Source organism: Lissotriton helveticus, chromosome 11 (assembly GCF_964261635.1).
Source record: "Lissotriton helveticus chromosome 11, aLisHel1.1, whole genome shotgun sequence".
Taxonomy (NCBI): domain Eukaryota; kingdom Metazoa; phylum Chordata; class Amphibia; order Caudata; family Salamandridae; genus Lissotriton; species Lissotriton helveticus.
Genome location: NC_136072.1, coordinates 1,064,542,729 through 1,064,559,252, shown reverse-complemented (window position 1 = coordinate 1,064,559,252; position 16,524 = coordinate 1,064,542,729). Strand labels below are relative to the sequence as shown.

The following is a 16,524-nucleotide window of genomic DNA, read 5'->3' as shown; positions in this document are numbered from 1 at the left end:
GACAGATGGCCGACAGTGCAACCCTTCTACTTTGACTGGCTCCTGTACAAACTGGGTCCAAACTCTTCTTTTAAAGTCATGGGCCTCATCCAAAAAGGTAACAAGACCATGAATTCTTCTACATCATTTAAAAATTGTTTTCCAGAAATGCACCTCTGAGCTCTGACCAGCAGCAGATGTTGCCAGATTCTCTACTTTAGTGTCTACTTTTGTTGAGCGAGGAGCATAGTTTTGTAGATCACAAAAAAGCAGGAGAGCTAAGTCTTCTGGGTTTCTTGTCCTCGTAGGATGTCCAGAAGCTTGACCTCGTGCACTGGCCATGACATAGCGGTCCCCTTCCCGAGGTCTAAATGAATTTCTTTAGGAAGGAGTTTAGTCTGATTTTGACATCTGGGGTAAGTGTGAATTCTCTCTCCTAGGATGAACAAGGAAATACTACCTTAATTTTAGATTGTGCTACTCTCCTAGTGAGCTACCTTGGCTGCAGAAATCCCCTCCAAGAACTAGGGTGATAAGTCAGTGGTCTCAAACATCCAGTGGTTCCCTGCATCCTGATCCTCCCCAAGGCTTGGCATCTTGCTGTTGTGTGCTGGGCACAGCATCTTAATTGTACGCATCTGGGGATTCTCCTTGTAAGACACTGGCTTATTGTTTTGTGGGGGTTAACTACCCACCTCTAGGAATAATCAGAACCCTTGCCAGGGTGAACCCTCAAAGTCCCTAAACTACCTTTTGTTAGCTATGATTAAGAGCAGACAGGCTTACCTTGGGCACTGTTTAAATGATTTGTGTATTACCATACAGTAATAAAATCAAAATGCAAAGCATTACATTCCCAAACTGAGAAATACAGTGAATTTTGTTTTAAGTAGAAATGGCACCAAAAAGCACAAAGTGCCAATGATCATTGGTCACGGTTGACTCTGACCAAGGCGCAATGTGATGACTCCGCAGCCCTGTCAAGCCGGCTTTGACTCTTTAATGTCAAAGATGCTCACAGCCCCCACCTTGCATATTCAGTGAGGTGCAAAAAAGTTATCTCTGCTCATTCAGGTCAGCCTATTGTTTTGCTCCTGGGAGGCATTTCACACCATTTTCACGCCTATTTAATTGCTTAACCCTGGGTAAATGTCCAAATGAGTTTGGCCAACATTCAGTGGACTAGATGGAGGTTTGCTTGCCCAAGGTGAGAACTTCTATTTTCCCTGTGTTTATCTTGACAGTTAAAATCCATCCACTGGGTGACCTTCGTGAGGCATGATCTCAATGAGGTAGCAATGTTGACTAAGTTTTGTGACCGGGTGAGGAGCTGTGTATCAACTGCTTACATAAAAATTATCAATCTATGATGCTAAGTGACTTCTGCCAGGGGACGCATGTATAAATTAAATCACGTTGGACTCTGGGAAGAGTCCTGGGGCACTCCCTGCTAAAACGGGAAAGCCTGTCATTAGAATGGTTTTTGAAATACCTTGACTGTGCGTTCCTGTAAAAAGAAGGCAACTTATTTCGAGGCTTTATGCAGGGCTTTATAACAGATACCACGACTCAAAAAATGCTTAACCAAGAGGTTGTGGAACACGTTGTCTTAAGCAGCACTGAGATCCAACATCAGCAGTGCTGCAGTGTCGCTAGTTAATATGGCAGACTCCATGCCATAGCAGGGGTTGAAGGCCAGCTGCGTCTTGTGAAGTATGTCAGTAGCCTTGATGGAAGTGAGGATTTACAGGTTGACAAACTTTTCTGCGTCCTTGGGGGGGGGGGGGGGTGGGGAGGGGGGGGGGGGTTTGGGGTGGAATGGTAACGGTGAGATGGCAGATAGTTTTAGGGCTTGATGGTAGCTATAAAGTAGCTTGCAAAGCACAGGCTTGACCGCTTCTTCTACCTCTTGCTCCAAAATGGAGAGGGAAGCTGGGGCAAGCAGGGAGTCAGACTTGACTGATGTGGTAAGAAGAGACAACTTCTCCGGTTCAGTAGGTTTGATATAGAGCAACCTATAGCAGTCATCAGAGGCTTCAAACCAGGTGTTAAGACGAGGGCGTCTGTGGATTATACTGGAAAAGCGCCGTAAATAGTTGCTACTTTGCCTGAGGAAAAACTGAGTTAAAGCATTACATTCATCCTCCAAAGGACCAGTTGAACCTGAAACTCGAGAAAATGAAGAGAAGGACTTGACGACAGCAAAGTTTTCTCGCCAGGAGTTCTGAGCAGAAAGTTTTGTTAGTGTAGAAATCATGGTGAGATTGTTTTAGTGCGGTCCTGATCTGCTTTAAGGGCCATCAAATAATTTGTTTTACTGACTGAGTCATAGGCTCTAAACGAAGAATGCTTCAAGCGCTTACAGTTATTGTTGAGTGAGAGCAGTTCTTAACTGACTCACTCAGCTGATGGTTTCTGTCTACTGAGAGTCTACTTAGCCAGATGGAATATTTGATCGAATGCATCAGAAATCCAGCTTTCCAATTGTGAATTAGCTTTATTGACACAACTAGCAAGTGGGTCGACTTAAGTCTAATGCTTGAGGAACTTGGCAGGAGGCACCCTAGTCCACTTGCGTGAACGCACTACCTGGTCTGTGGAAGGAAAGGATAAAAGGGACCCACATATCTGGGTGGTAGCTTACGTGGCCCTTGTTGTTGCAGGTGTATTGTGGACAGCCAAACCTGTTCTCCAACTTTATCAGCCCTGATTATCCTGCCCCACAACCCTCTCCACCATCTTCTCCCCAGTTAATAATTGAGGATCCCATACAGACAAAACCTCGGAGCTCCACATACAGATCCAGATGGGGATCATATTGATGAGGACACATTTGCCTGTAGACCCATGGAATGATTATACCATTGAATCTCCATTAGATAATGACACAGACCTTTACCCTGAAAAGCCATCACCACCAGATGATAACATGGCTTTTCAACAAGTCATTGCTTGAGCAGTAGAGTATCATGGGGTGCCCTGACATAAAGAGTCCTTCTAAGAAGACTTTTTATTTGAAACACTTAGGTCCACACACAGGTCAAGTTAAACACCCCCCATGCTTAAAGGCATGATGATGCATGCAGAGGATATCTTCAAAAACCCTGTACAAGCATGTGTTTAACTCCAAGAGTAGATACAAAATATAATCTCTCGCCATCAGATCCTGTATTTATCGAAAGAGAATTACCTCTCGACTCCCTAGTAGTGGTCAATGCTTACGAAAGAGCTAATTCACAAACTTCTGGTGATGCACCTCCCTCAGACAAAGAATCTAAGCTTATAGATGCCTCTGGAAAATGAGTGGCTGTTCAAGCCGCCAACCACTGGTGCATTGCAAACACGCAGGGCCTACTAGATAGGTACGACTGGGCCTATTGGGATGAAATGGAGCAACTGCTCCAATTCCTCCCAGAAGAACACAAAGCTAAGGCACAACAGTTAGTAGAAGAGGGAAAATTAATCTTAAAGTCTTCAATCAGATGTGCTCCAGATGCACCTGACACCGCAGCTAGGGAAAAGAATACCATCTTTCTCCTTAGAAGGCATTAGGATTTCGGGGTTTAAGCCAGAAGTTCAACAGTCCATTTTAAACACCCCCCCTTTGACAAAGTACACATGTTTGGTATTGTAGTGGACCAGTCCTTAGCAAAAATGAAGTGGCAAAGTCCATGGGAGCAATCCAGTCCCCATCAAATAGGGGCTCCTTTCGCTTCTCCGTTTACAGAGCAGGGTCTAAAACAACCTCCTCCGACCCAAATGCTTCCTCTTCTAAAAACAACAATCAGTCCTTTACCTGCAGAGTTTCTATAGAGGAGGATATAGAGGAAACAATTCCAAAGGTAGGGGTAAAGGCGTCACGCTGCATAACACCCCTTCCCCTAACAAACAGTGACTGGTTCACAGTTCCCTCGATCACTTAACACCTGTTGGGGGAAGTCTTCAACAATTTCTCCCCATTTGGCAATCCATAACAACCGACAAATGGGTTATCAACACTATCCAACATGGTTATTGCCTGTATCTTACCACCAATTCTCCAAACATTCCTCAACTGTCGTCAGACCATTTACAGTTATTCAAACAAGAGGTGCAATCTCTCTTAGAGAAGGGAGTCGTAGAACCAGTTCCATTACCAAGGTTCAGGGATTTACTCTCTATTGTCTAATCCCCAAAAAAGACTGCTGCAGAAGACCAATTTTGGATTTAAGAGTGTTAAACTACTACATACTATCAGAACACATCCATATGGTAATGCTGCAACAGGTCCTTCCACTTCTTACAGCAAGTTGATTTTATGTCTACACTAGACTTAAAGGATGCATGTTTCTGCATTTCTCAGATTTGTGATAGCAGGCAAACACTTCCAGTTCAAAGTGCTCCCATTTGGAGTAACTGTAGCTCCTAGAATGTTTACCAAATGTCTAGCAGTGGTGGCAGCTCATCTTGGAAAACAACAAATTCACTTCTTCCCATACTTAGACGACTGGATCATCAAAGCCAGCACATACCTACTCTACCAATTGGGTTTCACAGTCATAATGCAAAAGTCTCACCTACAGTCTTCACAGAAACAATCTTATCTACGAGCCACTCTCAACACACACATGGCTCCAGCCTCTCCCAATGCAGCCAGAATTTTCAATGTCCAGACTCTATTGCTGCAGTTCCAAACCTTGCCAGCCAGGACTTTCTTGCCGCTACCAGGAATGATGGTGTTATGCATTCCAATAGTCCCTGATGCAAGACTACACATGCATCCACTACAAGAATGCTTATTACATCAGTGTAATCAGTCACAGGGTCAATTAACAGGTCATCGCTCTCTGCATTGGTGAAACACACAACATTTATCAAAAGTGCGGCCTTTCATCAAACCTATTCCACAGATCGAGCTAACAGCAGATGCATCTCTCACAGGTTTGGGTGCACATCTCCATCATTACATAATTCAGGGTCTCTGGAACGGAAAACGCAAACGTCTCCACATCAGCTATCTAGAGCTTCTAGCAGTATTTATGGCGCTGAAACCTTTTGAGTCTCATCTGACAGGCAAAGTTGTCCTAGTCCGTTCAGACAATATGACTGCGATGTACTATGTACAAAAACAGGAAGGGGCACACACTGCAACTGTCACGCCTGTCATAGACAATTTGGAAATCGGCAATCCATCACAAAATTCACCTTGTGGCAGAACACCTTCCAGGAGTGAACCATCAAACTGCCGACCTCCTCAGCGACGGAGGCAGCAAATACAGGAGTGGGAACTTCATCCCCAAGTTCTCCTTCCATACTTTCAACAATGGGAATACCCACAAATAGATCTGTTCGCCACAGTAGACAATGCACATTTCCCAAACTTTGCCTCCAGGTTTGCACACCTCTCTCCAAAGGCAATGCCCTCTATCACCAGTTTGGCCTGTTGGGTTGGAGACTTGGAGCATCTTCTGCTTCTGAAATTTCGTTTTGTTTCCAGGTGTATGACTGTTTTGTTAATGTCCTTCATTTCAAAGGTTATTTACAGAAATTCTACAGATTTTGCGTCTCCTGTTTGACTTTCTCTAATAATTTTCCATTATCCGGAATAATTATGTAAATACCTGATTAGACCAGTATTTCATAACTGATGAATGCTTAGAATCTCTGCTGTCATTTTGCTCTGTTCATTAATCTGTGACCGCATTAAAAATGTCCATCCACTAGTGTCACCTCCAGAGCTGGTGCAGCATCCGCTCATTCCAATGTCTTTGGTATGGTTTTGCATGATGTTATTACGGTTGACTCTACTTGAGTGCCCTTAACATTATTTGATGGATCTCATCTGGAATGGTTCTGTTTTTTCAGCCTCTTTGCGGTCTCAAAACCGTTCTCTCAAAGACTGTTTTACCATACATTTACTTTCCTTTTTAATTTGTCTGCACATAATGGGAACTATGAAAGGAGTAAGTTTAAAATCATGAATTGGATATTAACTTACAAGGTGTGCATTTCCTTTCAATTTACCAGTTGAGGAAAAAGTGGATATTTTGTTAACCCAGTTCTTTCACTTGTGGGAGTGGACTATTGGAGTGTCCGTCTAGTACTGGCTATTTTGTTAACCCCCTCCCAATTGGCTGTCCTCATTTTTTTTTTTTGGTCAAATCTGTTTTATTGAAATTTTTAGGTTACTTTACATGTTAAAGTAGAGGCATCATCAATGCAAGCACGGTGGTATAGACCTATCAGTCATACAAGCACAAGCTCAACAAGACATTATGTTTTGTTTACAGTATTCAGTGCGTGCAACAAGGAAGACATGGAATATTTGCCCAAAATTGGCAAAGCCACGATGCTCTTGTCCGAATGCGTACTCCGGGACTGTTTATGAGAACCAGCACGCTGGATTCTCACCAACCGCGTGGTTCAGGGGAAACCCTCCAGCTTGGGCGTACAAACAGATGTGTTTCATGAAACAGAAGAGAAAACTTAACTTTAACTACAGCGGCAAAACCACATTCATACTTCAACCCTCTTTCCACCCCCCTTCTCTCTTTCCACCCCCCTTCCCTGGCCCCCAACCCCCCACCCTCTTCCCCCGAGCATGCGCGCACCCTCGGGCCACGACTGCACCTGCGTGATTGCCTTCATGTCTCGCTGGAGCAGAAACTATACATAACCATTCGGCAGGAGAACGACCTGTGGTATGCTCCCATCCTCATGTGCGTCCCCTGACCCCTCCGTGCCACCTGTTTCTCCCTTCCCATCCAGCTGCTGCAGTGTAGTAAGCATGTGCTCCCAGCGTTCTGCTATGGGCTCCTTCCGGAGCCCCAACATTTCCTCCCTCCGTATGGCTGGTCACTCTGCTCGGGCCCCTCCTCTGTTACCAGCGTCTTGTATGCCACGACTGCCCCAGTCTATAGAGATCGCCAAGTGTCTGGACATCAGCCTCCCGCCACTCCGCGAGCATGTGGGATGTGATCACCCCCTCGCGCCAGGAAAGCCCTCCAATGGTATAGCAGGCGCGTAGGGAATCGTTCCACGGGTAAGGCACAAGACTCTTCGGTAGCATTTGTATGCCACTGCCAGCAGGAGAGGAGCAGGACCCTCAATCGCCGCTACCGGGTGGAAAAGCTGAGTTATACATGCTAGTGAGTACGGCGGCTTCACCGTAGCTGTATCTTCCCTACTTCTGTCCGCCAACCAGTGGGCGATCCATCGTAGCTGTGCAGCTAGGTAGTAGTGCTCAAAGCAGGGGGCAGCCAATCCCCCTCTATCTGTGGGGAGGAAGAGTTTCGCTAGCGCCAGCCTGTGCCTGGAGGTGCCCCAGATAAAGTCTCGAAGCAGCTTGTTGAGCATGGAAAAGAAGGAAGCCGGGATAAATGGAGGCAGGTTGATAAAGTAGTACAGGAGTCGGGGGAGCATGACCATTTTGGCAAGAGCCACTCTGCCTGTGGTCGTCAACAAGAACTTGGTCCAGAAGGGTATCTGAGACCCGAGCGCTGAAACCGCCCTCCCGAGGTTCCCGTCAAATAGGTCAGCCGGGTGACTGTATTTCTGGATCCCCAGATACCGAAAGGTGTCCGCTTTCCCCAGGACACGTGTGCCCTCGAGATGGTATCCCGGGTCTGCGGACCCTTCACTGAATGCATAAAGGCAGGATTTACCCGCATTTACTTGGAGTCCCGAGACATTCGCGAACGTATGTAGCAGCTGGGCCAGTTGTTCTGGTATGCTCCCCACATCCCTCACAAGCACCATCAAATCGTCTGCATAAAGCGATACCTGATGGGCTGCATCTCCCAGCGGGATGCCATTGCCGAGTGTCTGCCGAATGGCTGCAGCCAGAGGTTCGATGGCCAGCGCAAACAGTAGCGGGGACAGGGGACATCCCTGCCGGGTGCCCCGGCCCACCGCCTCTGAAATGTAAGGACCCAGGCGCACTCGAACTACGGGGTTCTTGTATAAGAGATTAACCATGTGCAAAAATTGAGTCCAGCCCATAGCGCAGCAGTACTGCCGACCGGTAACCCCACTCCAGACAATCGAAAGCCTTCTCCAGGTCTAATATCTGGCACCCTGTCCTAGGCCATTCCCTCGAGGCCTCAGCTGCCACTCTGAAGTATCTCCTAAGATTCAAGGACGTGGATCTCGCGGGTACAAACCCGTTCTGGTCGGTGTGAATTAAATGAGGAACCACAGGCGCCAACCATTACGCAAGTACCTTGGCAAAGACCTTATAGTCCACGCTAAGCATCGCCAGCGTTCGATATGAGCCCAGGACTGTGGGGTCCCTGTCTGGCTTAGGCAGGGAAACCAGAAACGCCTCCCGCATAGGGGGGGGGGGGGTGTAACGAGCCTTCTTCTATAGCTGTAAGGTATACCTTGTGAAGTAATGGCATCAGGATTTCCCTGTGTGCTTTATAGTGTTCAGCAGGCAGGCCATCCGGCCCGGGTTCTTCCCGGATGCCATAGACCGAATTGCCTCTCAGATCTCTTCCAGGGTGGGGGGCACCCCAAGTACGTCCCTCTGTTCCTCAGAGGCCACGAGTAAGTGGATAGAGTCTAGGAACCCTTCCAAAACATGCCTGGGGCCTATACCCTGAGCCCTATACAGCTGCGTGTAGTGATCAGTCAAAATTCGGTGGTTTTTGCGCTGCGTATACACCATCTCTCCCCTTGGTGTACCTAGAGCTCCTATCTGGGCACCGTGCCCCTCCCACTGAAACAGCCAAGCCAATAGTCAGCCCGCACTATCCGCCCTGGCATGAGTTCTGGCTGTGTGCGCAGCATAGTTGACACCATAACCTTTCCAGGAGCACCGCGTGTCTGGTACGAAGGTCCGCCAGCCTTCACGAGTGCTCACCCGCACCTTCCCCCTCCCGCTCATATTGCAGGAGCTCAGCTTCCAGGCGCGCCACAGAGGTAGAGAGCGATTTGCGTATATTCCACGTGGCCCCCATACAATGCCCCCTGACAGCTACTTTGTGTGCATCCCACTCTACCATGGCGTTGCTCGCAGTCCCTTCATTGACATCAAAGTAAGCGAGGATGGTCGTGACCAATGAGGAGCGGAACTCCGCGTCTTCCAAAGCAGCGGGCTGCAGCCCTCCACGTAGGGGCAGGTGGGCGGTCTGCCTCCCAACTAATCTGAAATCACAGGGGGTTATGATCGGAGTGTGTTCTCCCCAGATATTCTGATTTTGCAATAAGCGGGAGCAGGGACTGAGTGCCCACCATTCTGTCCAACCGGTCATGCAAATCGTGGACTGACGAGTAGTAGGACTAGACTTTGTCTAACGCGTGCTATACGCGCCATATGTCCGTCATGTGTCCGGATGTGTCGCACCAACATGGGGCAGGGGAGCCACCTAGGGGGGAGGGTTGAGAGAGACTAGAGGTACCGTCCATGGAGGGAGTGTCTGTGTGCCGCAATTGAAACAGAACTGCAAACAGTGCAACTAGTGGGGTGAATTCCCAACGGGGCGTACGTCCAAACCTCAAGGTGAACCACCAACGATGAAGTGTTAGTCCAGTGTAGTAGCTAGTGGGGTGCGTGGAATGCCAGCAGCTAATCTATACTATGCTCCTACTTAAGCCTCCAGTCTAATGACCGGTGGACACCGCCGCTGTCAGGGGCCGTGCCACGAATCGAATCACCAGACGTTAACTCTGGGGATAGCGTAGGCAGCAGCTCTTTTTCCCCGCATGGCACAGGGGCGCTAGCTTTCTCTGCCGTCCCCTAGGCACCTCCCCTCTCGCGTCGCCTCGTCAAACCTTTCTGGCCTCCCACCGGGGCCGCGGGTCAGCGGGAGCTTCAGTGCAGCAACAAGAGTCCAACACACCCAGGACCTCTTCGGCTGCCCAGCGCTCCCTCTGCATGCGGCTTATCTCTCGCACTGGGTGTATGCCATTCCGGCCGCAGCGGTTTTCCAAATGGCGCCGATTACAAAATGCCGCCCAGGGCCCTACACACCAGGCCACTTCCACACGGTCCTCACTGGCCGGCCTCGCACCAGCAAGTAACGTTCACATAAGTTCTCAAACTCGTGTGGTAATGGGCTGCCCCTTCAGTCGCCTCACTGGGAGCAATGCAAGGCCTCGATGTTGTACCAGCCCTGAGATCTGCCAGCCGCTTCTAGTTCATAGAGGTGGCCACCTCAGTTCTTCCTCGCCACCCACTTGGCTCCTCACTGAATTCTCTGCCGTGCCATCCACGAGCACTGGTACCACGCACAACCCGCACCTCCACTGCAAATTTTGCCGGAATCTGGACTCCAGCCGCCTCCCAGGTGGCCAACGTAGGGGTGGCAGCCACGCTCTGTTTCCCCGAGCCCGCCGCTGTCTTCGCCCTAGGTCTCAGCACCGCACCAGTTGGGCTCCGCTACGGTTGCTGCAGGTGTAGTGGGCGTCAACCGGGTCACTACCCCCAGCGACTCGGCGTCTCCGCGGGCCCTCCGTCGACCGCCCCGGGTCCCGCTCCTCACCGGATGGTACCAACAGCACTGCAGGTGGGGCGAGCCCACGGGTCTCGTCCGGCCCCACTCCTCTGGCGTTGCAGGGCTCAGTCTCCAGCGGGTCTCAGGGGCAGCCGTACCAGTCGCCAGAACCGATCCTTCCTCCGACTCAGGCCCCCGGGGTTCCCCTGCAGCAATTCGGCAGTCCGCTCAAGCCGCAGGCCCAGGCCCCGTCAGCGGTGCTCTGCTGCATTGTGCGCCCGCCTCCTGCTCCAGGCAGCGTCCTGGCTCACAGCACCCAGCAGTAGCCTGTCAGCCCAGGATCACAGGACCTGCAGATCCCCCAAGGAGCGCCGTTTGGGTAGGTTCACCGGGGCGCCAGGGTCTACGGCAGCACCCGGCTTCCTCTGCAATGTGGCAGCCGCGCTGTAGGCCTCACCAGCGGCCGCCTTGGCTCAGTGCACTTTTCGCGTCTCTCCCCGTGCCAGCCGCTCTGCCACAGCTAGGTCGAGATCTCTGCTGCCGCAGCTCCGACCTGGAGGCTACCAAACCCCGCGAGCTCCACGCCACCCCCTTTCACCGGTCCCGCACGGATGCAGGAAGCACCTCGGGAGGATAAGCTGCAGGATAAGTAGGGGTTTTTAGGACGGAGCGTTAGCAGATCGCGTCCTCATGATGATGGCTCCCCACAATTGGCTGTCTTCATTGAGAGTACAAGCCACAAATATGCTTTTTTTTAAACCAGAGTGAGACAGCACGTCTACACTGAAAACAAAATTTCTAGCATGCGTTGGCTGTTCACATGCTGAGCACACTCCTGTCCTCTATTGTGGACTCTGATTCTACAACTTGTTTTCCTCAACGACTTTTGTTGCTGATTTGTTGTGGCTCCTTCTCTTTGAAGGAATGTGCATGATCAACGGCTCCATTGTTAGAACTATCCCCCCCCCCCCCTCCCCAACCCTATCTGGTTCAGATGGACAGCAACAGAGCTCTGTGCGACTTTGGCACTCTTCTTGATGCAGAACAATCGCAGAGCGGTTCTTCTGCCCCAATAATAGCACTACTTCATCGACCGTCTATTTCTTTTCAAGTGCATTCCACCTCCTTTACCTAATCCACTGCCTCGTGTGCACCCCTTTTCCCACGTTGATGAGAATGCTTGGCTCCGGTTGATTGAAAGGAAAATACTTTTTCATAAGTGCTCATAATGCTCTTATGGCCAACACTACGTCTGCAACCTCTGCTTGTCACAGGAACTTAAACATTTTGCAGCCTGTTCAATAATAAAGACCTTTCACTCCTGATGCTACCGTCATTTAGTACACAACATGGCGATGTCAGCTGAGTCCAATTTCTCAGTGGAGGGAGAATGGCAGGTAGTCACTGCCGGAGAAGAGGAGGTGTAGAACAAGAAAGTGACACTATCTTGTGCAGCCTGCACTACGTTGCTTCAAATGACAGAACATATAACCCCTCGAGGGGCCTGCACCTCTGGGATCTGACCTCAATACGAACACCACTCCAAGGACCGTGAGTGCCCAAAGTCATTGCTTCCAATCATATTTAACACCCATAGCCCCACCACCGCCTCGGTGCATCACAGACTTGGGCTCTAGTCTACAACAAGAGTGTGCCTCAGAGCAGAGACAGGGAGATTAACATATGGATCCCGATTAGGCACAGGGGCAAACAAGGAGGTGGAGGGATGATACAAACAGACCTTTAAAGCCACAGAATTGGGTGGTGCCAATGAAACCATCGACTCATGTGCATCCTTCAACTCTATCTGTGCTAAGCCCCCTATCTGTGCTAAGCCCCCTATCTGTGCCAGAGAAGCAGTCGTAGCCGAGCAGGCACAAGCCAGTGACTCCATGCAAACCATTGTCACCAACCCAACTGCCAGCGTCGAAAAAGTCTTTGATGTCTAAGACAAAGAACTTCAATGCTCTACATGAGTATCACTCAAAAATGTTCACACGGACAAGTCGCCAGCAAGAGCGGGTTTTGCAAAACAGACAGCCAAAACTAATGTAGACACTGATTTGGAGGAGACTATCTTTGAAAACCTCCAAGGACTTATGAAGAAAAGATAAGCTCTTGAGATGGAATCAGCAACTGGCAAGATAAGCTATAAAATGAGAGACAAGGCATAAAGCAACCTCCGCTCCCAACAAAGAAAAAGGCAGAGCAACTCTACCATCTGATACACCAACACCACCACCTGGATCTATATCGCCAACTTCCACACACTCAGGATGTAGACACCAGAAGCCCTACACAATAATTTCATGACTGAGTTTGGAAGGGCACCCAGCCGGTCCCAATTCCTGGAAAGATTATTATACAGACCTGCAAGACCAGGATATATCTGACCCAGTCAAAGCCTCACCTCCAGATGACACTTCATCACATCATAGTGTCCTTCCGTATTCAGCGGAGTATCATAAGGTACAGATGCACACCACTCAGTAGGAAAGTGAATTTTTAGTAGAGCCCCACCCCCTTCCTGCTACCACGAAACAAGCACCCAGTTCAATACTTGCCCTTGAATGGGTCAATGATGAAAGTCTCTACTGAGATTTTCAAAGCGGCAGTTAAATCAAGGGTACTTACTCCCCCTATGGAACATAAACAGAAGCCTTTCCACACTGGGCAACTTTTCATTAGAGGACACCCTGTTGTGGATTCCTTAGCAGTTACTACAGAGAGGGATAGTGCAACTTCCCAGAGTACAGGTGACACCCCTTCACCAGATAATGAGAGAAAGTATATCGATGAGGCAGATAACTGCGAGGGGGCTGGGGAGGGAAGAGTGCTGCAGCTACCGGCTATCTGTTAAATAGCCTGGTCTACAGTTTCTTTCAGTGGATATCAATACTCATACAAGGTACTGTCATTTGTGGTGACAACAGCACCATTTGTATTTACTAAGTGTCTGGCAGTCGAGGCAGCACATTTAAGAAGACACAATATTAATGTCTTCTCATACCTAGATGTTTGGCTGATACAGTCCAAGCAGACAAAGGTTACTGCAGGACACCCAGATCACAATCTATCTGTTACACAAAAAGGGATTCATTGTAAAGGCTACCAAATCCCACTTACAGCCTTTTCAGATACTGCCTTATCTGGGAACAATTCTAAGTTCTATAACAGCCAAAGCATACCCTAGTACCCAGAGAGTTCTCAATCTCCATAACCAACTGGCTCTTTTACTGCCACATCATTGCCTGCGAGTCAAAACTGTGATGCGTCTCCTAGTCATGATGGCTTCCTGTATAGAGATTTCCTGCATGCCATGCTTCACATTAGTTCACTACAGGAGTATCCAGCATCTGTGGTCACAAGCTGAGTTCAAGTTAGAGGGTCTAATGCGGAGTTCACCCAGGGTCCATCGCTCATAAGGGTGGAGCACAGGCCATTTCCTCAAAGGCAGACTATGTCTAGACTTGATTCCACAGGTGACTATTACCACAGATGCATCACTCAGAGGATGGGGAGCGCATATGGGGAACATGATGGTCCATGGCTTGTGCACCTGTCGCCTACAAATGCTGCACATCAAGGTGTTGGAACTCATGGCGAGTCAGTTAGCTCTGAAAGCTTTCAAAAACAGTTTCCCACAAGGTGGTCCTCCAAGCTGTTTGACTACATATGACTGCCATGTATTACATCCAGGAGCAGTGGTGAGGGGGGACTACGACGGAGACACACTCAATCTAATTGTCCTGCCTAGCACAGTAGAAATGGAAATTGTCTATTCGCTATAACATCCACCTCCTGGCAGAATATCTGAGAGGTGTCATCCCCAAGGTCTACTAGGAGTTCTCCAGTAGGGGTGCTATATATCTTGTGCGTCCAGTTGGTTTGGGTGCTCACTTTTCTGCCTCACAGGCCACCCAAAGGAACCATGGGTTCCCCAGGCCAGTTGGGTTTACAGTCTCAGTCCACCATATTTGTGCCAACCCAATCTTCTGCTACCTTGTCAACGCTCCGTCCATCACCACCTTTGGTTTTTCTTTGTTCGCCCTAAGTTGGCAGGGTATGCTCAGACGTGAGTCCCTTGCTCACTTTGCCACTGGAGTCAAGCAAGCCCGACTGAAGACGGCTGTAATGCCAGAAACCGGTCCTGGGAAGCTTTATTCCGGTCCAGGGAAGACATGGCTTGGCAGTTCGGGCTGGACTGTTCCCATGAGGCACAGGGTCAGACTGATTTGCATATGGCCATGTCTGAACTGGGTGGCGGAGTGCGCTAACGAACGGTGATGGATTAAACCCAGATCAGTTGACTCGGGGTGAGTGTTTGTATTGTCAACGCTCCGTCCACCACCTTTGGTTTGCCTTGTGGAAGGCGGCTGTGAGTGCAGTATTATTGAATGTTGGCCCTCGGGCCTCCCCCTTCTGGGTTTGTTATACCCCATATCCTGGGCCCACTAGGCTTGTGGTGCCTACCTTTGAACAACTGTCTACTCAGTCACAGCTCAGGTTATGCGTGCTGATTGTTTGGGCCCTTGCCAGCTTTACTCATGTGGCTCCGGGGTCCTGTTTTCCCTAATGGGGCACCCTGGTCTGGCTGCGAGTCTTTGGTAAGACAAGGGCAGCGTCCCCGGTCTCTGTAGGTTTGATGCCATTTTGAAAACTGACGTCTTCTTTGTACTCTCAATACTGAAGACTCCTTCTCAGGGGTGTCATTGCACCCCCTTTGCTTACAACAGTTCTCCTTGGGTTCCGAGGCGCATCACCATTTTCTGGTAATTGGGGAGTTCTAAACAGCCAGGCAGGAGACAGTCACAAGTCTGCCATCTTAGTGTGCTTGATCATGGCCATTGCTTGTAATTAGAAATAAACTGCTAATCTTTTCAAAGATCTCTCAGCCATGTCAATTATTTACGTGTTTTCAAGTTGTGCCCGACAAGTTCACACCTCACATTCCTCTCCACTTCCCCATCCCACTCACTTGATCACTCCGACTTATGCACTATTTAACGTTTCTTCTGTAATGCAACACATCCTTGCACATAATGTCACATGATGTAATTTAGTTTGCCTAGCACTCATACAAAAATTAAACTGCCTTGTGTTCTAATTACAATGGGGGCTGGGTGGTGTTGTGGGGAAACTATATCTTTCTCTGATTTCAATGTGACAAACCTGTTTTTGTTCTGTTTAAAAAAACATTTGGTTAAATTCAGCCTATTAGAATTTCACAAAATGAGAGAATTGGTATTGTAACACGCTATGCAAAGTTACTTTTAGGTTTGTGTTTGAGTTGCTTGTAGCAGGGATAAAGAAGATGACGTCTCAAATTTTGATTTGTGTCCATAGTTTCATGATTTTGCCATTATCAGCTATGCTGCTTTTATCACCTTATGAAGTGGGTGATCCTAGCTATCCGTGTCTGTTATGGTACAAGCTCCATCAAGTAAATTATTGATTTGTCTGGTGAACACTCAACATATACCATTAATTTGCACCAAATCTGTTGACAGTTATTTTTTATTTAACTTTTCAAATCACCCTTCTCTTTCTCCCACAAGGCCTTAAGATCGGTCTCCTATTGCATATTTGAACATTGTTATCCATTTTGCACTACATGAACGCTTTTAGCAATTGTATTTTTTTGACTAGTGGAAGAAAGATGGTAATACGTTGCTTCAGTTACTCTCCTAATATATATTTATCTGAATTACAGAAAGTACCAACACTGAAAGAGGAAGATGAACAAGAGGATGAGGATGATGAAGAAATGGCCCATGCAGAGACCTATGCAGAGTACATGCCAATAAAATGTATGCATTGCTCCTACATATCAATATTGAAAATCCTCTTGTGTATCTCTTCTCAAGCCTTGATTGATCAGCTGTAGTGTTTAAGAAATTGGATTATTGAAGTGTGCGACTAACCAATCCAAGGAATAAACACAACTCTCAATTACCCTGAGCTCAGCCTTCTTGTAGATTTGTCAGAGAGCAGATAGGCTTACATTTGGGGCAAAGTGTAAAATATTTATGCACTACAAAAACAGTAATAAAGTCGGAGCACCGAGCAATAACAATCTCAAACCGAATTAGATAGAGGAAGCTGTAATAAACAAAATTCCCACTAGGAG

General features: G+C 48.3%; 1 protein-coding gene across 6 annotated transcripts in view; it reads left to right on the top strand.

Moving 5' to 3' along the window:
* The window catches only part of SBNO1 (strawberry notch homolog 1), a 1,344,504-nt gene that overhangs the window by 262,852 nt on the left and 1,065,128 nt on the right, over positions 1–16,524 (top strand). For all 6 annotated transcript variants that reach the window (XM_078667602.1, XM_078667600.1, XM_078667599.1 and 3 more), the window contains one exon: positions 16,108–16,204. In XM_078667602.1, the coding sequence (XP_078523728.1) occupies positions 16,108–16,204 (97 nt within the window). The remainder of the gene's footprint in view (positions 1–16,107; positions 16,205–16,524) is intronic.